This window comes from Silene latifolia, chromosome 11 (genome assembly GCF_048544455.1).
Source record: "Silene latifolia isolate original U9 population chromosome 11, ASM4854445v1, whole genome shotgun sequence".
Classification (NCBI taxonomy): domain Eukaryota; kingdom Viridiplantae; phylum Streptophyta; class Magnoliopsida; order Caryophyllales; family Caryophyllaceae; genus Silene; species Silene latifolia.
In genome coordinates, this window is record NC_133536.1 from 2,885,791 (window position 1) to 2,902,824 (window position 17,034).

General features: G+C 39.0%; 1 protein-coding gene across 9 annotated transcripts; it reads left to right on the forward strand.

Annotated features, from left to right (window-relative positions):
- Nucleotides 1-11,075: 11,075 nt before the first annotated feature.
- On the forward strand, nucleotides 11,076-14,587 carry LOC141610637 (peptidyl-prolyl cis-trans isomerase CYP21-2-like). 9 transcript variants are annotated; one of them, XM_074428826.1, is made up of 8 exons: nucleotides 11,076-11,339; nucleotides 11,818-12,061; nucleotides 12,254-12,299; nucleotides 12,880-13,062; nucleotides 13,265-13,340; nucleotides 13,535-13,610; nucleotides 14,048-14,148; nucleotides 14,277-14,587. In XM_074428826.1, the coding sequence occupies exons 4-8, from the start codon at nucleotides 12,957-12,959 to the stop codon at nucleotides 14,389-14,391; spliced, it is 474 nt and encodes a 157-aa protein (XP_074284927.1). In that variant the 5' UTR covers nucleotides 11,076-11,339; nucleotides 11,818-12,061; nucleotides 12,254-12,299; nucleotides 12,880-12,956; the 3' UTR covers nucleotides 14,392-14,587. The 9 variants fall into 9 exon arrangements, with proteins under 9 accessions (XP_074284927.1, XP_074284931.1, XP_074284929.1 ...); XM_074428828.1 differs by lacking the exon at nucleotides 14,048-14,148 and having other exon boundaries at nucleotides 11,207-11,339; XM_074428824.1 differs by lacking the exon at nucleotides 11,076-11,339 and having other exon boundaries at nucleotides 11,972-12,061; nucleotides 14,262-14,587.
- The last annotated feature ends 2,447 nt before the right edge of the window (nucleotides 14,588-17,034 follow it).

Genomic DNA, 17,034 nt, shown 5'->3' on the forward strand with positions numbered 1-17,034 from the left:
TGGGTAAAGATGAGCGGAATTAACCCATAATAAAAAAAAAAGTCCACCAAAAAAAGAAACTAAAAAGCATAAAACGATGCATAACGAGGCCAAATAACGCTTCCCATATCCTTCTGAACTAGATTGAAAAGACGATTCGACATCGCCGACACCTCCATAATGTTAAGTTATTTAATAGAAAAATTCTTAGGTCCTCCCGGAGGACTATTAATGTGTCCTCCCTAACAAATAAGAAACTTTTCTAATATGAGAGGGAATTAAGAGAATGTTTCCAATTACGAGAATTTAGACTTTCTTAATTCTTTTTCTTTTAATTACTTTTGTTGAATATATTGGAGGTGAATTGTATTGTTAAATACAGTGTATTTATTATGCCCATTAGTTACATTCTTTAATTGTAAACATTTAAATTTAAAATCTTAGATATGATTTGAAGCAAAAGTTAACAATACTTTTGTACTTCTTTTCTAATGTAACAATGTTTGAAAAAGCATACCCGTGCAATTTGCACGGGTTTAAGACTAGTTTATTTGGGAACGAAAAACCTTCAAACTGCCTTATTCACTACATACCCATCAAAGTTTTTTAAAGTCGGGAATATGATGAGCCAACTAATAATTGATATAGTAATTGAATCATTCATGAACATTGATTTTGATATAGTAATAATTGATCATTCATAAACATTAATGGAATGGTAAATGTTTTTGTCTTTCTTTTTTTTTTTTTCTTTTTTTTTTTTTTCATTTTTGCTGACTAATATGTACAATGTTTGATAATGTGTGATTTTTGTTCTTTAGAAGTCATATAGCTATGCCACCTACGATTTTCTAATCACCCCTCAACTAACCTTTTTATATTATTGTATAGATGATCCATATTATTCCTTTATTATTATCATTGTAAAAAAAATGAAGGAAGAATACACAACATTTCGAGACATTTCTTCTTCCTAATTTCCCAAGCTCGTCAATGGTGATCCAACACAAACCACCACTACTGCCACTACCAACTCGATGTTCAGCCTATACGCTCATAATTCATTGTTGTAGTTGTCATCACCAAAACAGTAGCTTATAATGTCGGAGCAGCCTTAAATTTCCAAGTTATTTCATCTCCTTCAAAGCTTTAATCGAGTAAATTGTTTTGGGTAAATTATTTTAGCTTTAGTCGGTTTTGGGTCAGAGTGGTGATTAAAGATTTTGGGTAAGAAATTTAAGACCAAATGACGAGATTTGATAGAGTTATGATTATGATTTTTTTAGTGATAAGAGAGAGATTAAAATGGAGGAGATGAATGATATGCAGAATCCAGGATTAATAATAGGAAGAAATAAAAACAACTAATCTTAACCCTTGCTTTTCTCATCATCCACGTGGCTGAAGATTAGGTGGTACTAGACCTCCAGTTCTTGTGAGAACTGGAGAGAAGCTGGACTCATTCTGTAGGAGGTGCTAACCTAGTACTTAAGTCTGAAAATGTATTCATTTGGTTAAACAATCTACCAAAAGGGTTTTGCAGTACTTTTGCTCGGCAATTGCTCGGCAATGAAGCCTAGTGAATGGTGAAACCAAAGGGATCGTTATAGGAGCATATCAACAGAGCAATATTAGGTTTATACTCTCTCATTTTCACTTTTTTCTTCCTTTTTTTTTCCACAAGAAATAAGAAAGTGAATTTGGACCACACAAAACAAAATACGCCACTTGCAATTGAATTTGAATCACACAAAACTTTGAAATAAGGAAATAGGGGAAAAATTTGAATAATTCAAAAACGAAAATAGAGAAGAAAAGACTGACCAAGAGGGAGTATATGATAAGAAGCAGAAAACTGTTGTTATTTAAGCAAGAGGATTTTCATCAAGGTGCTTGATTATATTAATATATGAAATAAAAGTCGTCGGTTTATACTTTATATGAACTATGTATCAGTTATTTTATCTGGTAAAGTTATTATAATGCAATCAATAGTATATTCTAGATCTACATTCTATGAGTTCGATTCAATTCAGTTTTATTACTCTTTAGTTAAGTTCAGTGACACAGCTGTCGCAACCTATCAAAAATAAAACCAACCGGCTCTAACTAATGCAGCAGAGGCAAGTCGGGTATCGTACTCCACAGGGAGGGGGTCATTATCTACTTACTATCTAGTCCATCTACGGTCACAAAATGGGGGGTAACTAAACTAATGAACGAGATTAAAAGCAATAAAAGAAAAACAAACAAAGATAGCAAGGATGAAATAAGGTGTGATCAAATAGAGAGAAAGATTGCCAGGATATCGATTCACCATGATATTACGCAAATAGCTAAAGGTAAGGTCAGCCGGTCTGATGTGAGAAAGGTAGTGGAAGGGTCCTTCTGATCCGCTATCCGCCCTATATTCTTCCTAAATAGTTTCCGCTCTGATCAGGGTAGTCTATTGTTCATAACAGGTCTATTCATTCCAATCTTCCGATCTAGGTCTGAATTTAACTGGATTAATTAGATCAGTTGCGTGTACTCAACCAAGTAATCACTGTTGTATTGCTATAAAACAATTCTCGTATTAAAAACCTCCTAAACTAATTTTCACATCATTGTTTTACTATCATGGCTCCCCTAATCCTAGCAATAAGGGATTTAGCTACTCATAACGATAAATAAAACATTAACGATGATTAAAACAATAATAAACATGGTATAAAGATGAATAAAAGGAAACTAGTTCTATTACCTGTGAAATTCACGGGGTATTGAAATGATTTTTTTGGGTGATTTGTTTTAAAAAAAATTGATCTTGTTATCGCTCGTAGGAGATATGATTGGAGACCCTTTTCTTCTAAGACACTAAGTGCAAATATAAATGTTATTTCAAAATAACTATAAACCCAAGAAATTTGTAAATTTAACTCAAAACTATTATGTTAGGGATAATATATTAAGTCATCAATGACCCTTATGGGTTGTACAATTTCGAAAGTAAAGGAAAAAATAAGGGTGAAACTTGTAAGCCACTGAGTATTATATAAAAACAATAGATCGAAAAATAGTTCAACACTACTTTACTTTTTTGACAGCGTTTTTTTTAAATATCAAAAATTTAACATGACCATAATGGTTAAACCGCTCAATGACTTTACTCAAAAGATAACATTACGAAATTAAAACCAACATGCAACCATCTTTAGATATTCGTTTTCAGAAAATGACTAATTTCATCTACTAACCTAACTTTGACTTTAATTAAAATAAAAGGTTCCTAAAGTTGTCTATAAATTTATGTATACGATGATAATGATGGTCAATGACTCGATTGTCATAAACGACATAGAAAAGTTATTATTATTCAGATTTTGTGAGGTTTATTGATGACTTATGACATGGGCAAGTGAATAGACATTTTAAAATTAAAGAGTGATTTTATTCCTAAAAAAAATTAAAGAGTGATTTTATGATAATATGTTACACGTTTTTGCTTTTCTGTAAACTTCTTTTATTATTTTGGTGTTAAAATAAACTTTCTTTTATATAGTAATTAGATAATAAAATATAATAGTTGACATGATTAATATGAGAACAATATGCTTAACTCGAAATATGCTTTGCATACATTGTATCTCCCTTCTTAATCACCGCCTTGTTATTTGTTTGTTTAGCTCAATTAATCTGAAATGTGCAATTCTTCTCGTAACTTGTGCGGTTACATAAATATGAGCCACTAACTTTAAAAAAATATGATAGATGAAAACTATTTGAAGTTTGTAACTTGCATTGTTATGAAAACGAAAAATAATATCTAGTACTACATATACCAACTTGTTTAACACGTGTGATTAGGTATTTCGCTCTATAGTTTGTCGTCCTTATCGTCCCAAATAAAATGTAAAAAGAAATGAGATACTCAGTGCTCCATAGTTACAGGCGCGCTAAATTCACTCTTCTAGATTGTCAATAAATAATTACAACATAAATCTAAATAATAAAAACTCAAATGCATCATCTAGACAACAAATTTATTATCATGTATATGGTGATCATACGATGAGAGCGGAGTCTTGCATTTGAGGATGGATGATTATTCTTTCCTCCGTCTTAGATTTTTAAACATTTATTTATCTTTATTAAAATCAATAAAAATTGGCAAACAATTGATCAACGACGAAAATAGTAGTGTGTTTTGGTCAGCAAAACCAACTCATAAGCTTCTTGTATTTGTGTTTAAATGCCCACATAAACATTTGACATCTCCACTTTTCATTATCTTCTCAAATTGCGTGATATTGTCAACCCTACAAAAAAATTGAAAAGGAGAACTAAAACTAATCTAAACTAGAGCTGGCCATCAGCACAGGCTGACCCGGCCCGGCCCGCCTTGACCCGTTATTTTATGCAACTTGGCATGACCCGGCCCGGCCCGGCATTAACCCTGGCCTGGCCCGGGTCCCGAAATTTTGGCCCGCCCTTGGCCCACCATTTTAGCAAAAATAAAAAATAAAAAAAATAAAATGGTAAGGCCCGCCAGCCTGGCCCGCCTCGGGTCCTGGCCCGGGTCAAGCATATCTCAGCCCGATCCGGCCCGGCCAAGCCCGGCCCTCCCCCTGGCCTAGCCCGGGTCTGATCAGAAGAACCCGGCCCGCTCCCTGGCCAACCCGGCCCGAGTACAGGTCTAATCTATACGCCAATATCAAGAGTATTCATTATCAAAGATTGTTAATTAAACAAATATACATCAATCACAAGGATCAAATACAAAAAAAAAAAAGTAAGTTGGAGGTGTCACCTTGTGAATGTAGGATAAGTAATTTGGGCAAAAATGGGTGCCTATAAATAAGTTTGAGGAGGGATTTGAAAGGGAAGGTTGGTTATAAGAATAGTAACATTTAAAGGTTAGGACTTCAAAGGTCATTAGTAGTTTGAAAGACATGTTAGTTTACTAATTCACTATAACATTTAAGAGCTTTCAATTGGACATAATGATGATGATGATAAGTGTTGAATAAATGTCATTCAAATCTTGCTTCATGTCCAATTAATTATACCATCTTAATTAATTATATATTATTGTATAGATTGATTATACCATCTTAATTAATTATTTAACTAAATTATTAATTATTAATAAGATTAAACAAATGCTACAAAACCTTAAATTAAGTCTAAGAGATCCTAAGAACGCCATATGTCACAATTTGATGCTCAAGTTAGGCTTTTTATGTTATTATATAGATTGCATTAACAAAATTGATGGGGCATATTCTCCACCCGCTGACCGAGTCAACATATTGACCAAGGTCAAAGCCAAAAGACAACAAGTCAAAGGAAAAACAACCTAGCCGACGAAGCCTGTCGGCCTGTCCACTTGGGTCTCGGCCAGGCAACTAGCCGGCCGAGAGGCACATCCGTGTACTCACATCCAGTCCCCTCGACATGGAGTCAACCAGGCCTGCCGGCCTGCCATGGGTCCCTCGGCCGAAGGTAAGATAGTCTTTCCACCTGCTACGACCACTTGGCCACTTGGCCACTACGTGACAAAAGGTGAAAGTCTATAAATACTCCGCATCTCTCATTGAGAAAAGGATCCGAAAATCATCTAAACATCTCACAATCCAATAATCTGGTATAAACTCCCTTATCTCTCTACAAGATACTTTGCCAAGTTAACACACAACTTATCTCTTTAAGTTTACTGACTTGAGCGTCGGAGTGAGTACGCTCGGTACCAAGCCGAGCCCTCAGTTTGTTCATCTTTACAGGAGAGAGTGAAAGGAAGAGACAGGCAACGACATCATTCTACAAGCTCACGTGGTCACAATAACTGCTTCGGAATTACACCCGGAACAATTGGCGCCGTCTGTGGGGATACGTACTAAAAGTTAGTCACCTCCATTACCAAAACAAAATAAAAAGACCATTCAGCGAGCCAAGAAGATGTCAAAGCAACTAGAAACTGTGAGTGAAGAAACTACATACTTCCAGGATGACACGTTCCCTAATTCTGAGATCGGGCAGTCCCCCACCGGCCGGTTCACTGAACCGACGTACGGGATGCCGAAAGAGCCAGAAACACCGCTGCCTACCGACCAAGTCACTGTCATGGGACATGTGGTCGATGCAGCCAAATTGAAGCTATTCCTGGACCTGATGGGTAGTACGCCGGTCACCCCTGTCACGACGACGGTGACGGCAGCGCACCCACAGGTGACCAGGGCCCATAGAGTGATCCCGAAGAACTTGTCCGGAGCGATACAAGGAGCTGGGCATGCTAGGACGCCGGCGGAGCCCGTGTTGCCAGTGGCAGACCTGAGTCCTTCCCCCACTCGCGGGAGGACAGCGTCGCCGCGGTAACAACGAGGCCCGCCCCGAAGGAATGTAAGAAGTCCGACTCACCAAAGTCGGACAAGAAGCCCTTCCCGCCAGAGGGAGGTAAGCCGGACTAAGGGTGCGAGGAGCCGATCGCCGCGTGTCATTCGACACGTGGTCAGACAGCCCCTCAGTCCCTATGTCCTAGAGGTCCCTGTGCCGACTAAGCTGAAGCTGCCGCCCTTATCATACAAAGGAGATAGCGACCCGACCGACCATGCCGAGGCTTTCGAGTCGTACATGTCGGTATGGGAGCAGCCTGATGAGGTGTGGTGCCGAGTCTTCCCAACGACCCTGCATGGGATGTCTCAGAGTTGGTACAAGGGGCTACCTAATGGCTCGGTATACTGTTATGCCGACCTGAGAGACAATTTCATAGCCCAGTATGCTTGCAACAAGAGAAGGGCCGTGGAAACATCAGATCTCCTAACTATCCGACAGGGGGAGGACGAGTCCCTCCGAAGCTACGTCAAAAGATTCGACGCTAAGGTTCAGCAGATCCGTGAGCTGAACACCGAACTGGCGGCCTTCGCACTAATGAAAGGCCTCCCGAAAGGCGATTTCAAAAACGAGCTGATCAAGTGCGAAGACCTAAACTTAGACTCCGCCAGAAAGATGGCCGACCGAGCCGTAAAGGTGGAAGACTATCACAAAACTTGGGTAGGCCACAGTGAAGCTGGGCACCCAGAGAGGAAAAGCCGCCGGGACAACATAGATGATGGCCGCCGTGACGGGAATAGGTCACGGCCTGAGAGATTTAATAGGAAACAGAACTCGGCGGGCGCCGGGGGGAGTTCGGGACCGTACTACCAGAAGCAGTACAGTAGTCTCACCCCCCTGGTCGCCTCTATAGCCGAGGTCTTCACCCTAAGCAAGAATGATGGGCATAAGTGGGCAAGGCCCGCCAAGGCGAGGGGGGACGGTGACACGAGCCAGTACTGCGAGTACCACGGCCACACCGGCCATAAAACCGACAACTGTCGGCATCTAAGGAACGCCATCGAGGAGCTAATCCGAAAGGGAAGCCTCAGCAAGTATGTAGCTGGAGGCCCAGGAGCAAGCTCCGACGGGGCGAATAGAAAATCCGTTTTTCAACGGATGGGAGTAATCCAGGTTGTCATCGGAGGAAACGAGAACGGTGGGTCAGCTAATGGGCACAAACGGCACCTAAATGAGTTGTACCAAGCCATCAACTTTGTGCCCAAAACAGCGATCCCCGCTTCCATCGTCCCCGATATAACCATTGGAAAGAAGGACTACGAGGGAGTCGTAGCCCCGCACAGCGACCCGCTTGTCGTCCACCTGGACATAGCCAACCACTTGGTGAAAAGGTGCCTGATTGACACAGGCGCCTACACGAACATCATGTTCAGGGGTGCTTTCTTAATCTCGGTCTGAAGATTGGAGACCTGAGCCCCTGCACTAACCCACTATACAGCTTCTCTGGGGCCGGCCTGGTACCTCTGGGTCAATCAGACTGCCGGTGATGTTCGGCCAAGCGGATGCGGCTAAAAATGTTCTATCTGAGTTCGTGGTTATTGATGGTTCGTCTGCCTACAATGTCCTCATAGGCCGGGTCACTTTGAGCGAGGCCGATGCAGTGATGTCCATCCGGGCCCTGACATTGATGTACGTCTCGGACCGGGGGGAAGCACAAAAGCTCGTCTCAAAGGACGAGAATGATGAAATAGTCAATATCCAAGTGTCTGCCAGGGGGTGCAACATGCAATCCCTTAAAGTGACGAAGAAATCATACAAAGGGAAGAGCCCATCCTTGCAGCAGGAGGGCGAACCGATGAATACCGGCTAACAGACATGGAGGGCGTGCTTCTAATGAGCCATTGGAATACAGACAACCTTGGGAAATATTTCGTATAGCGGCGGAGGTGTCCGAGGCTGTTGTGGGCACCCCAACGCCTGATTATATCTTATGAAGAATGATCCAAGTTTCCCATCGAAATGCTTGTCCCCTCCGTAGTCGTGCCAAAGTAGACGCCGCGGCCAAAGCCGGGCAGTCACGCCAAATGCAGTTGATACTCGCGAAAGCGACCAACATGCCCAATGCAGTTGATACTCGCGAAAGCGACCAACATGCTTAGGAATGTATAAGTACAGTTGAGACGCAAATCTAGTCGCCTCGGCCAATCCGGGAGTGGCAGACGAAGCGATCAATATGTCTACAAATACGAACGCTGTCGAGCCGTAACCTCGATTACCTCGGCCAAAGCCGGGAGCGACGGGGACACAACGACCGATACGCTAACATGTTCACAACAGCAGTTGGGAAGCGCAAATCTGACCGCCTCGGCTAAGACCGGGAGTGGAGGAGGAAGCGACCGACATGCCAACATGTTAAAAAACGTTTAAGTACAGTTGAGATACGCAATCTAACTGCCTCGGCCAAGCCGAAGGTAAAAACGAAAAAAGCGCTCAATATGTTAAAAACGTAAGAAGACAACTGAATGGAGGGCAAATAAACAAACTTTATTGAAAATGTTTACAAGACAAAGTCGACGGCCGTCCCCATAGGGATAGCCTAAGCAACACCTACCAAAGTTTAACAAAAAAAGAAAGGAACAACAAAAGGTTACAAACATCAAGACATGAAGCGCCAAAAGGATGGCAGGGAGGAAAGGCTCAAAAGTTGGCCCCCGAACAGCTGAAGCTGTCCGAAATGCCAGGTGAGTCTGGTGACGACCGCCCGTCTTCCTATGCTTGTCGCTGCTCGCCACCGGCAGCAGTAGCAGCATCACCAACGGTGGGCGGCCCAGAGGACGACTTGGCAGCACCGGCCGGGGGCAATCAAAAGCACACGGCACTCTCAACCTTGGTCTCGGCCAGCGCCATTTTCTTTTCCACATTCGATGTCCATTACACAACAATGTGGAGGGGGGACATGGTACGGCCTGAACAGAACCAAGACGAGGAAGACCAAGCCGAGGAAGAAGTTCGACATGCGCAGAATACGCTCAACACTCATCGAAGGTCCATACCACGGCATAGACTACGCTGGGGGCAAATTGATGGGGCATATTCTGCACCCGCTGACCGAGTCAACATATTGACCAAGGTCAAAGCCAAAAGACAACAAGTCAAAGGAAAAATAGCCTAGCCGACGAAGCCTGTCGGCCTGTCCACTTGGGTCTCGGCCAGGCAACTAGCCGGCCGAGAGGCACATCCGTGTACTCACATCCAGTCCCCTCGGCATGGAGTCAACCAGGCCTGCCGGCCTGCCATGGGTCCCTCGGTCGAGGGTAAGATAGTCTTTCCACCTGCTACGACCACTTGGCCACTTGGCCACTACGTGACAAAAGGTGAAAGTCTATAAATACTCCGCATCTCTCATTGAGAAAAGGATCCGAAAATCATCTAAACATCTCACAATCCAATAATCTGGTATAAACTCCCTTATCTCTATACAAGATACTTTGCCAAGTTAACACACAACTTATCTCTTTAAGTTTACTGACTTGAGCGTCGGAGTGAGTACGCTCGGTACCAAGCCGAGCCCTCATTTTGTTCATCTTTACAGGAGAGAGTGAAAGGAAGAGACAGGCAACGACATCATTCTACAAGCTCACGTGGTCACAATAACTGCTTCGGAATTACACCCAGAACAAAAATAATAAATTCTAATAACTAAGAGCAATTAATTAAGGAACAAGAGATTAAGTGTTGCAAAAGAGAATTAAATTAAATGATAAGAGAGTAAAAAGATTACACAATTCGAAATCCGAGTAAAGAAAAGCAACGTCGAACAAGAGAGTCTGAGTACTGAAATTAATGAATAAAAACTGAATGATTAAAGATTAAAAGATACCTAAATCTAATTAAGTCTCTCCTTTATATAAGGGAGATATTTATTAACCTAATACGTAACTTAAGATATTAAGTAAATAAAGTTCACGCATTAAAATCTTGCGTCAGATAGCAAATTGGTCGATCGAGCACTTCTAAACTCCTCGATCGATGTCGTTACTATATGCATTAAACCGTTGTGATACGTCCGTTATTGATGGCCAGATTTGGCGTAGTGTTAACTTGATTAGATTTAGGAGAACATTTTCAATATTAATATATTTAAGGTAGTATGGGCACTCCTCATAACCAGCGTATTCGTGTTTGATGCCGTGTTCTGAGAAATTCTTTCGAGCGAAACTTAATCAATGTTATATTTTTATATACATAATAACTAAATTATACACAATATAGATCGTTGATTTGTTGGGGTATAATAGTTGAAATCGACTCGTGCATCAAGCAAGCCTTTTTTTAGCAGTATCATTATAATAAATTTGAATTTTAAACCGTTCACTGAAATTGGATTTTCGAATGACTTTAGAAAATCCAACTTTTGTAATTATTCACTAAGTTATAGTGAGATTTCAACAAGAGATAAAAAAAAAAGAAGCTAAAAAATATAATTAGCACTACTACAATTTAAGGCTACGAGAACGCCCCTTCAAGAACGGTTGATAGCGGAACCGGTCTCTTTTTAATTTTTAGTTTAGGCGGGCATATAGGGTTTCAATAGAGAACGGTTACTTGTTCAAACCGTTCTCGTAGATTAACAAAGAGAACGGTTAGGTTTGACCAACCGTCCTAAAAGATCAAATAGAACGGTTAATATAGAAAATCGTTCTCTTTGAAAAAACAATGAGCACGGTTTGTATCACCACCGTTCTCTTCTAAATATCCCTAAAAGACTATTCATTCATATGACTTGCTGTCTACCATTATACGGAGCAGTGGCGGATCTGCGGGAGGAAAGTGAGGGCACGTGAGAAGAAGAAAAAAAAAAAAAAAAAAAAAAAAACTAAAAATCTGTAAAAAAGAAGGAAAGGCGCCATAGAAGTATAGAACCACATAAACCTAAACACTCTACACAAAACAAAACCAAAGATCCCAAAATCCAACCACCCCACCGTCGGCCACCTCCTCACCTCCGGCCTTCCACCCGCCATAGTGCCGCCCTGGATAATGGGTATTGGGTAAGTAATTTTTTTCCCCAAATTCAATTCTTAAGCATTTGATTGATTAATTTGTTAATTGTTCTTATTGGTTTGTTAATCTATTTAAATATAACTAAAAATTTGATCGCTTTCAACATGGATTAGTGTAGAATAACTGTTGTAAGAATCATAATTATACTTCGGATCCATAGAATGGTCAGGATCGGAAGGTATAATCGGATAATCGGTTAACTTAAGGAGTAGATAATATAAACCAGGAGGATGAGACTGTTGGGATTTCCTGGATTGTTTGGAACCTGGATTTGTGAGGGGTAAACATGTGAAAAATATGATCAAAGTGTCTGACTTTTTCTTTGTTGTGTTCTGCTAATTAAATTGTTTTGAATAGTTCTTCAATTGCTATTATGTACTCCGTAGTTACATAGAAATGAAGAAAGGATTATACTCTTAGATGCAATGGATATCTTATAAATATATAACCCAGTAAAATTCACAGTCTCGCAGAGAGCCCGAACAGAACCCAATGTTTACCACATTAGAGCGAAGGCAGATGGCTCAAAGCTTAGGCTAGATTGCCAAGCTCATCAGCTCATGTATCAATATGAGTAGAAAGACGAATCAAATAAGTCAGCATATCTATCATCATCTTAGCCTCATTTAAGGATGGATTCAAGACATTGTTCATCCTCTATTAACATGGCATGGATACATATGGCGGTGGAGCATATGATGAGCTAAAGGTATATCATTCTAGTTTCTTGGCAATTTCTCGAATGATTTTTAGGTCAGGCCTTAGTAAACCTTGTCCTGGGGTGCAGCAAATGTGATTTATTTCAAGTTTTGTTTTGCTTGAATTTGCTTAATTTTGATTGTGTGAGTTAATTAATTGGTCATAAGAGGTGAGCTAATCACTAATGCTCTTTGCAACGCAGTTAACACTCTTCTAACCAAGTACTGCCATAGTAATCTTAGCTAAAGGTTCGTTCCTCTTACTCTATAATATTGAATTTTAACCGGAGTAGAGCCAGGATTCTGAATATGTGATTTATTTGATATCTGAAGTTGGCAGTGAACTATAGAATGTATGTGACCAGTTCCAAGTTGCTTCTTCTTATTTTAGAGTATTTGCTTTGTAGTTTGAATTTGCTACTGACTTTAGCCTTTATGTTTAATTATTGCATAAAATTTCCGAGCATTGTGCACTGGCAAGTTTGCAATCTCGTCCTCTGATTTATACTGTTGTTTTCATTTCCAAACTTTTAAATAGCGGTGGATAGAATGGTCTTAAGCTATGAGTTTGATATATACACTAGATGGCTAGAGAAAATATGTTGGCTGTTTTTAGGCTGCTATCGAGTTTCTATTACTGAAATGCTGCGCTATTTAAATAAATGAGGACTGCGTAAGCATTTTGGTTGGTCTTTCGTGTAATACTGTTTCACCGACTCACTGTTCATTAAAAGGGTGGGGGGTTCTGCTGCTCTCTGTCATGGCCAATGTGTTATCACCCTATTTGTGAAAAAATGAGTTTTGAACATTGGTTTGTTGCTTATTTCAGGAGAGAAAGGTATTGGCAAATCTGGGAAACCGCTGCACTACAAGGGAAGCAAATTCCACAGGATTATTCCAAGCTTCATGCTTCAGGGAGGTGATTTCACTCTCGGGGATGGAAGAGGTGGAGAATCAATCTACGGAGAGAAGTTTCCCGATGAAAACTTCAAGCTGAAACATACTGGACCCGGTACTTAACTACTTTTGTTGTCTTATTAGTGATTATTATGTGAAAGGTGGTTGTGTGTTTAGAATCAAGACATGAGAGTTCTGTTGGTGAAATAATACCTAACTAGAAGGGTTATAACAACTTGTTGAATTGAAAAATGTTCGTTGAAGATTATAGTTTTTTGGGCAACGGATATTTATCCTTGTCTTCTTTCAATGTGTAGGCCTTCTCTCTATGGCTAATGCAGGTCCCGACACCAATGGGTCTCAATTCTTCATTACAACTGTAACAACCAGCTGGTGAGTGAACTATGCATTTAACAATGGAATTTTGTACTGCTACGAGCTAGTGAATGATCTGGTATAGTTGAGGGCTTTCTATTTATTTATTCCTGGCTAATTATGTGAAAATATTCTCATTGTTCGCTTTTTTATATTGAAGTGTTTTGAATTATGTGTGAAGTGATTACTTATTTTAGTTAAATAAAATATAGGGCGCTTGAGAAAAGAAATGCTATCGATCCACTTGCCAGGTTCGAGGAGAAACCACTTACTTGGAAATTAACTGAGGTATTATATATTCTCAATTGTTCAGACTAGCTATTATCTCTGTTAGTATCCTAGCATTCGTCCTATGAAGCATATGGACACTAACCAAATATTGAATTCTCTTTTCCTGCACGTTCCCACGAAATACTCTATTTTTTGTGTCTTGGCATGACAAATAGTGTAAAACCGTAGCAACAAGGTAGTAGTTACACCAGTTATGTTTCTAGTGTTTCCTTTTCTCATTTCCTATGAGATGACCAGTGAACCTCTCTCCAAAGCAAGGGAGTAGATATAATATTTTTGTCATAGGGAACGAAATACTCTATTGTTTCTGTCTTGGCATGTCAAATATTTTTGTCCTATAATATATAATAAGCTGAATTTACCACCCTTAATAATTGTTTTTGTCATAGGGAGTAGATATAATATGTATATCTCATCATAGGTTTCTATTTTAGTGTCCTCGGCAGCCCATGTTGGGAGCGTATTATGCGGATATTATGTTTGCCGATATATGTTGGAGATTATCAAAGGAAGATATATTAATATTCTCCCAAATGTATGTTTTTTTTCTTTATTTGAATCATTTGCATCTCTTTTTTTTTGCATTTCCATCTTAGGTAATTATTTTACTTTTCACATCATATATACTATATTAACTATATTTTTTAGGTGTGTGTATAATAGTTCGTGTTTAACGCCCCCAAAGACATACATCGTTGGCAAATTGACGAGGTGTGGAATATTTGGGCTGAATTCGCACTCCAATTTAAGCCTGAAAGCAATGATGGATGAAAGATGATGATTATAATTTTTGGAAGATGCACATGGATGCAGCTAAGTGATGAGGATATAAGAATTTTAATTTATGTTTTGCAGAATGTAGCGTATCTTTGATATTTGTAGCCTCTTAAAAATATGATAAGACTTTGTATATTTGCTCAAGGATTTTTCCTTATGGATTCAAATTAAATTTGAAAGTTATTTGTTGCGTAAAACTTGCTGAAGTTTCTGAATTGTAACAGGTTTAATTTTTATGAGCTATACGGTTGAATCGTGTAGGAGTTACGATAAAATTAGAAATATTAAAAAAAAAATGTAAGAATCAAAGGGAACGGTTGTATCATCCCCCGTTCTCTTTGAAAAGGTTCAACAATGGTGCCAAACACCTCTGTCAAAGAGAACGCCTTAACAAAGAGCCCGGTCCCCTTTTACACCCGTGCTGTTTGAAATATCAATGAGAGCGGTTCCCATTAGCAACCGTGCTATTTGAAATAACAACGAGCACGGGTTGACCATTTACCAACCGTTCTCATATGTCAAAGAGAACGCTTGGCCACAGGCCGGTTGAAAGACGCATTTAGAACGGTGCTTGACCGTTCTCCTTGATGGTTATTGTAGTAGTGTAGTGTATAATTTTAAAAGTTACACATAAAAAACCAAGTGGTGTTAGTCCAGTGGTAGCCGGGTTAAACCTTGAAGCTTGCAGAAATGCAGGAGTTGAGAGGTCCCAGGTTCGACTCCCAGTTGGGGCGATGATCACTTGGCCACTGGAGCCCCCGAAGGGGTGGCTTACATGGTCCATGTGGTGGTGCGGGAATGCATGGGCCCAGGGGGATTCAACCCCTTGTCATCAAAAAAAAAAAAGTTACACATAAAATAACTCCACTTTTTCTAATTAATGGGAACTTCCATTTCTCATGTTTTTCCAAGGGCAATCAAACAAATCCTATAGAATTATTGAGCCAAGTAACGATAATGGTAAAATTTTAATCTCAATTTATAAGTTCAACTATTATAGTTCAGTTGAGAAAATTTAACTTCAGTTTATAAACATTTTTTAATTTTATAAGTCAAGCTATAAGTTCAATTCAGTTCCTATAAGAGCATCTACAATGATAAACAACAACACTACTAGCTTAACTTTCCACATCACCTTTTCAAGCTACAACAAATTTAAGCTACAAGTTCCTCAAATGGTAATAAGCTGCTAGTATTTTAGCTTAAATGAACCCACATTAATCTATTTAGTGGCCTATTTCTATTTGTAGGTCCATTTGAGCTAGTAGCTCCATGGAGCTAGTAGCTCAAATTAATCTAATCTATGTAAAGTGCTCCGATGGTTAAGAAAGTAGCTTGAAATTTTTTTAATTTACAAGCAAGTCCTTTTCTCCAGCCATTGGAGATTCTCTAAGAATTCAGTTTAGTGAAGTTAAACTCTTTCAGTTTAGCTTCTACAGGTTCAGTTCAGCAAAATTAAGTAAAAAAAAACCGAGGCTGTTCTGATTAGTGAAGTTAAGATCTTATAAGTTCAATTTAGTTCAGTTGCTATGGGTTCATTTCAGCAAAATTAAATACGAAAGAACAGTGACTTAGAATATTATTACATCATAATTATACGTTATTACAAATTGGCCTGAAAATCGTCCGAATAGAGTTTTAGTAATTGTAACTTGCAAGAATCAGGCGGGCCAGCGTTTGTTTGGGCTAAGAATTAGGGGGGCGGGCCCTGGCCCAGCTTTATTAAGATCCGCCTCTGGATGGAATAACTCGATCATAGAGGAATAGAGTAAATCTAAACTCATAATTCAGAGGATTTATTTCAAAAATTGGAATATAATTGTGAATTGTAGTCTAATGTCTCTATTAATTTTAAATGATTCATTTCTCTAGTTGTTTAGCAAGTTCAGAAGTATGAGAATATAAGATCTTGAAATGTTTGTTACCAATAATATAGTTTTTAGAGGTGATTAGAACTCTACACTTAGATTTTTATTTGGTAAAAACATATTTGAAAATCAAAATACTAACTGGATTCATGTTGAATATATACGACTACTATATATTTTAATAAAATGATTTGAAGTCATTCAATGAGAGGGAATAATACTTTTAATATCATTTAATCAGATAACTGCACTAATTTAGCAACTAGCTTATAAGAGCATCCACAATGGTAAGCTAGTTGCTACTAGCTTACCTTTGCCACATAAGATTTTCAAGCTAGAATATTTTTAAGCTACAAACTATTACAATGGTAAGCTACTAGCTTAGTGTTGTGGCTTAAATGCACCATATGTCAACTACCTTCCACAACACCCTTTTAATTAATACATTTACTTATTTTACCTAGAAAATAAAAATTAAAAATATTTAAGTATTGTTTTAATTGGTAGATTTTTCCTTGTAGGCCCATTTGAGCTACTGCCTACTAGCTCCATGGAGCTACTAGCTCAATTTAAGTTTAAGATACATGTAAAGTCTTTCCGATGGTTAAGCAAGAAGAACTTAAAACTTTTTATTTGAAAAGTCTTTTTTTGCTTAACCATTGAAGATGCTCTAATTTCTTAAAATTATAAGGTAATCCCTAGGTTAAAGCATTAAATTTGCTCTTGTAATCCATTATATTCCTATTACGGTCGATTTACTAATTAAAATATGCATC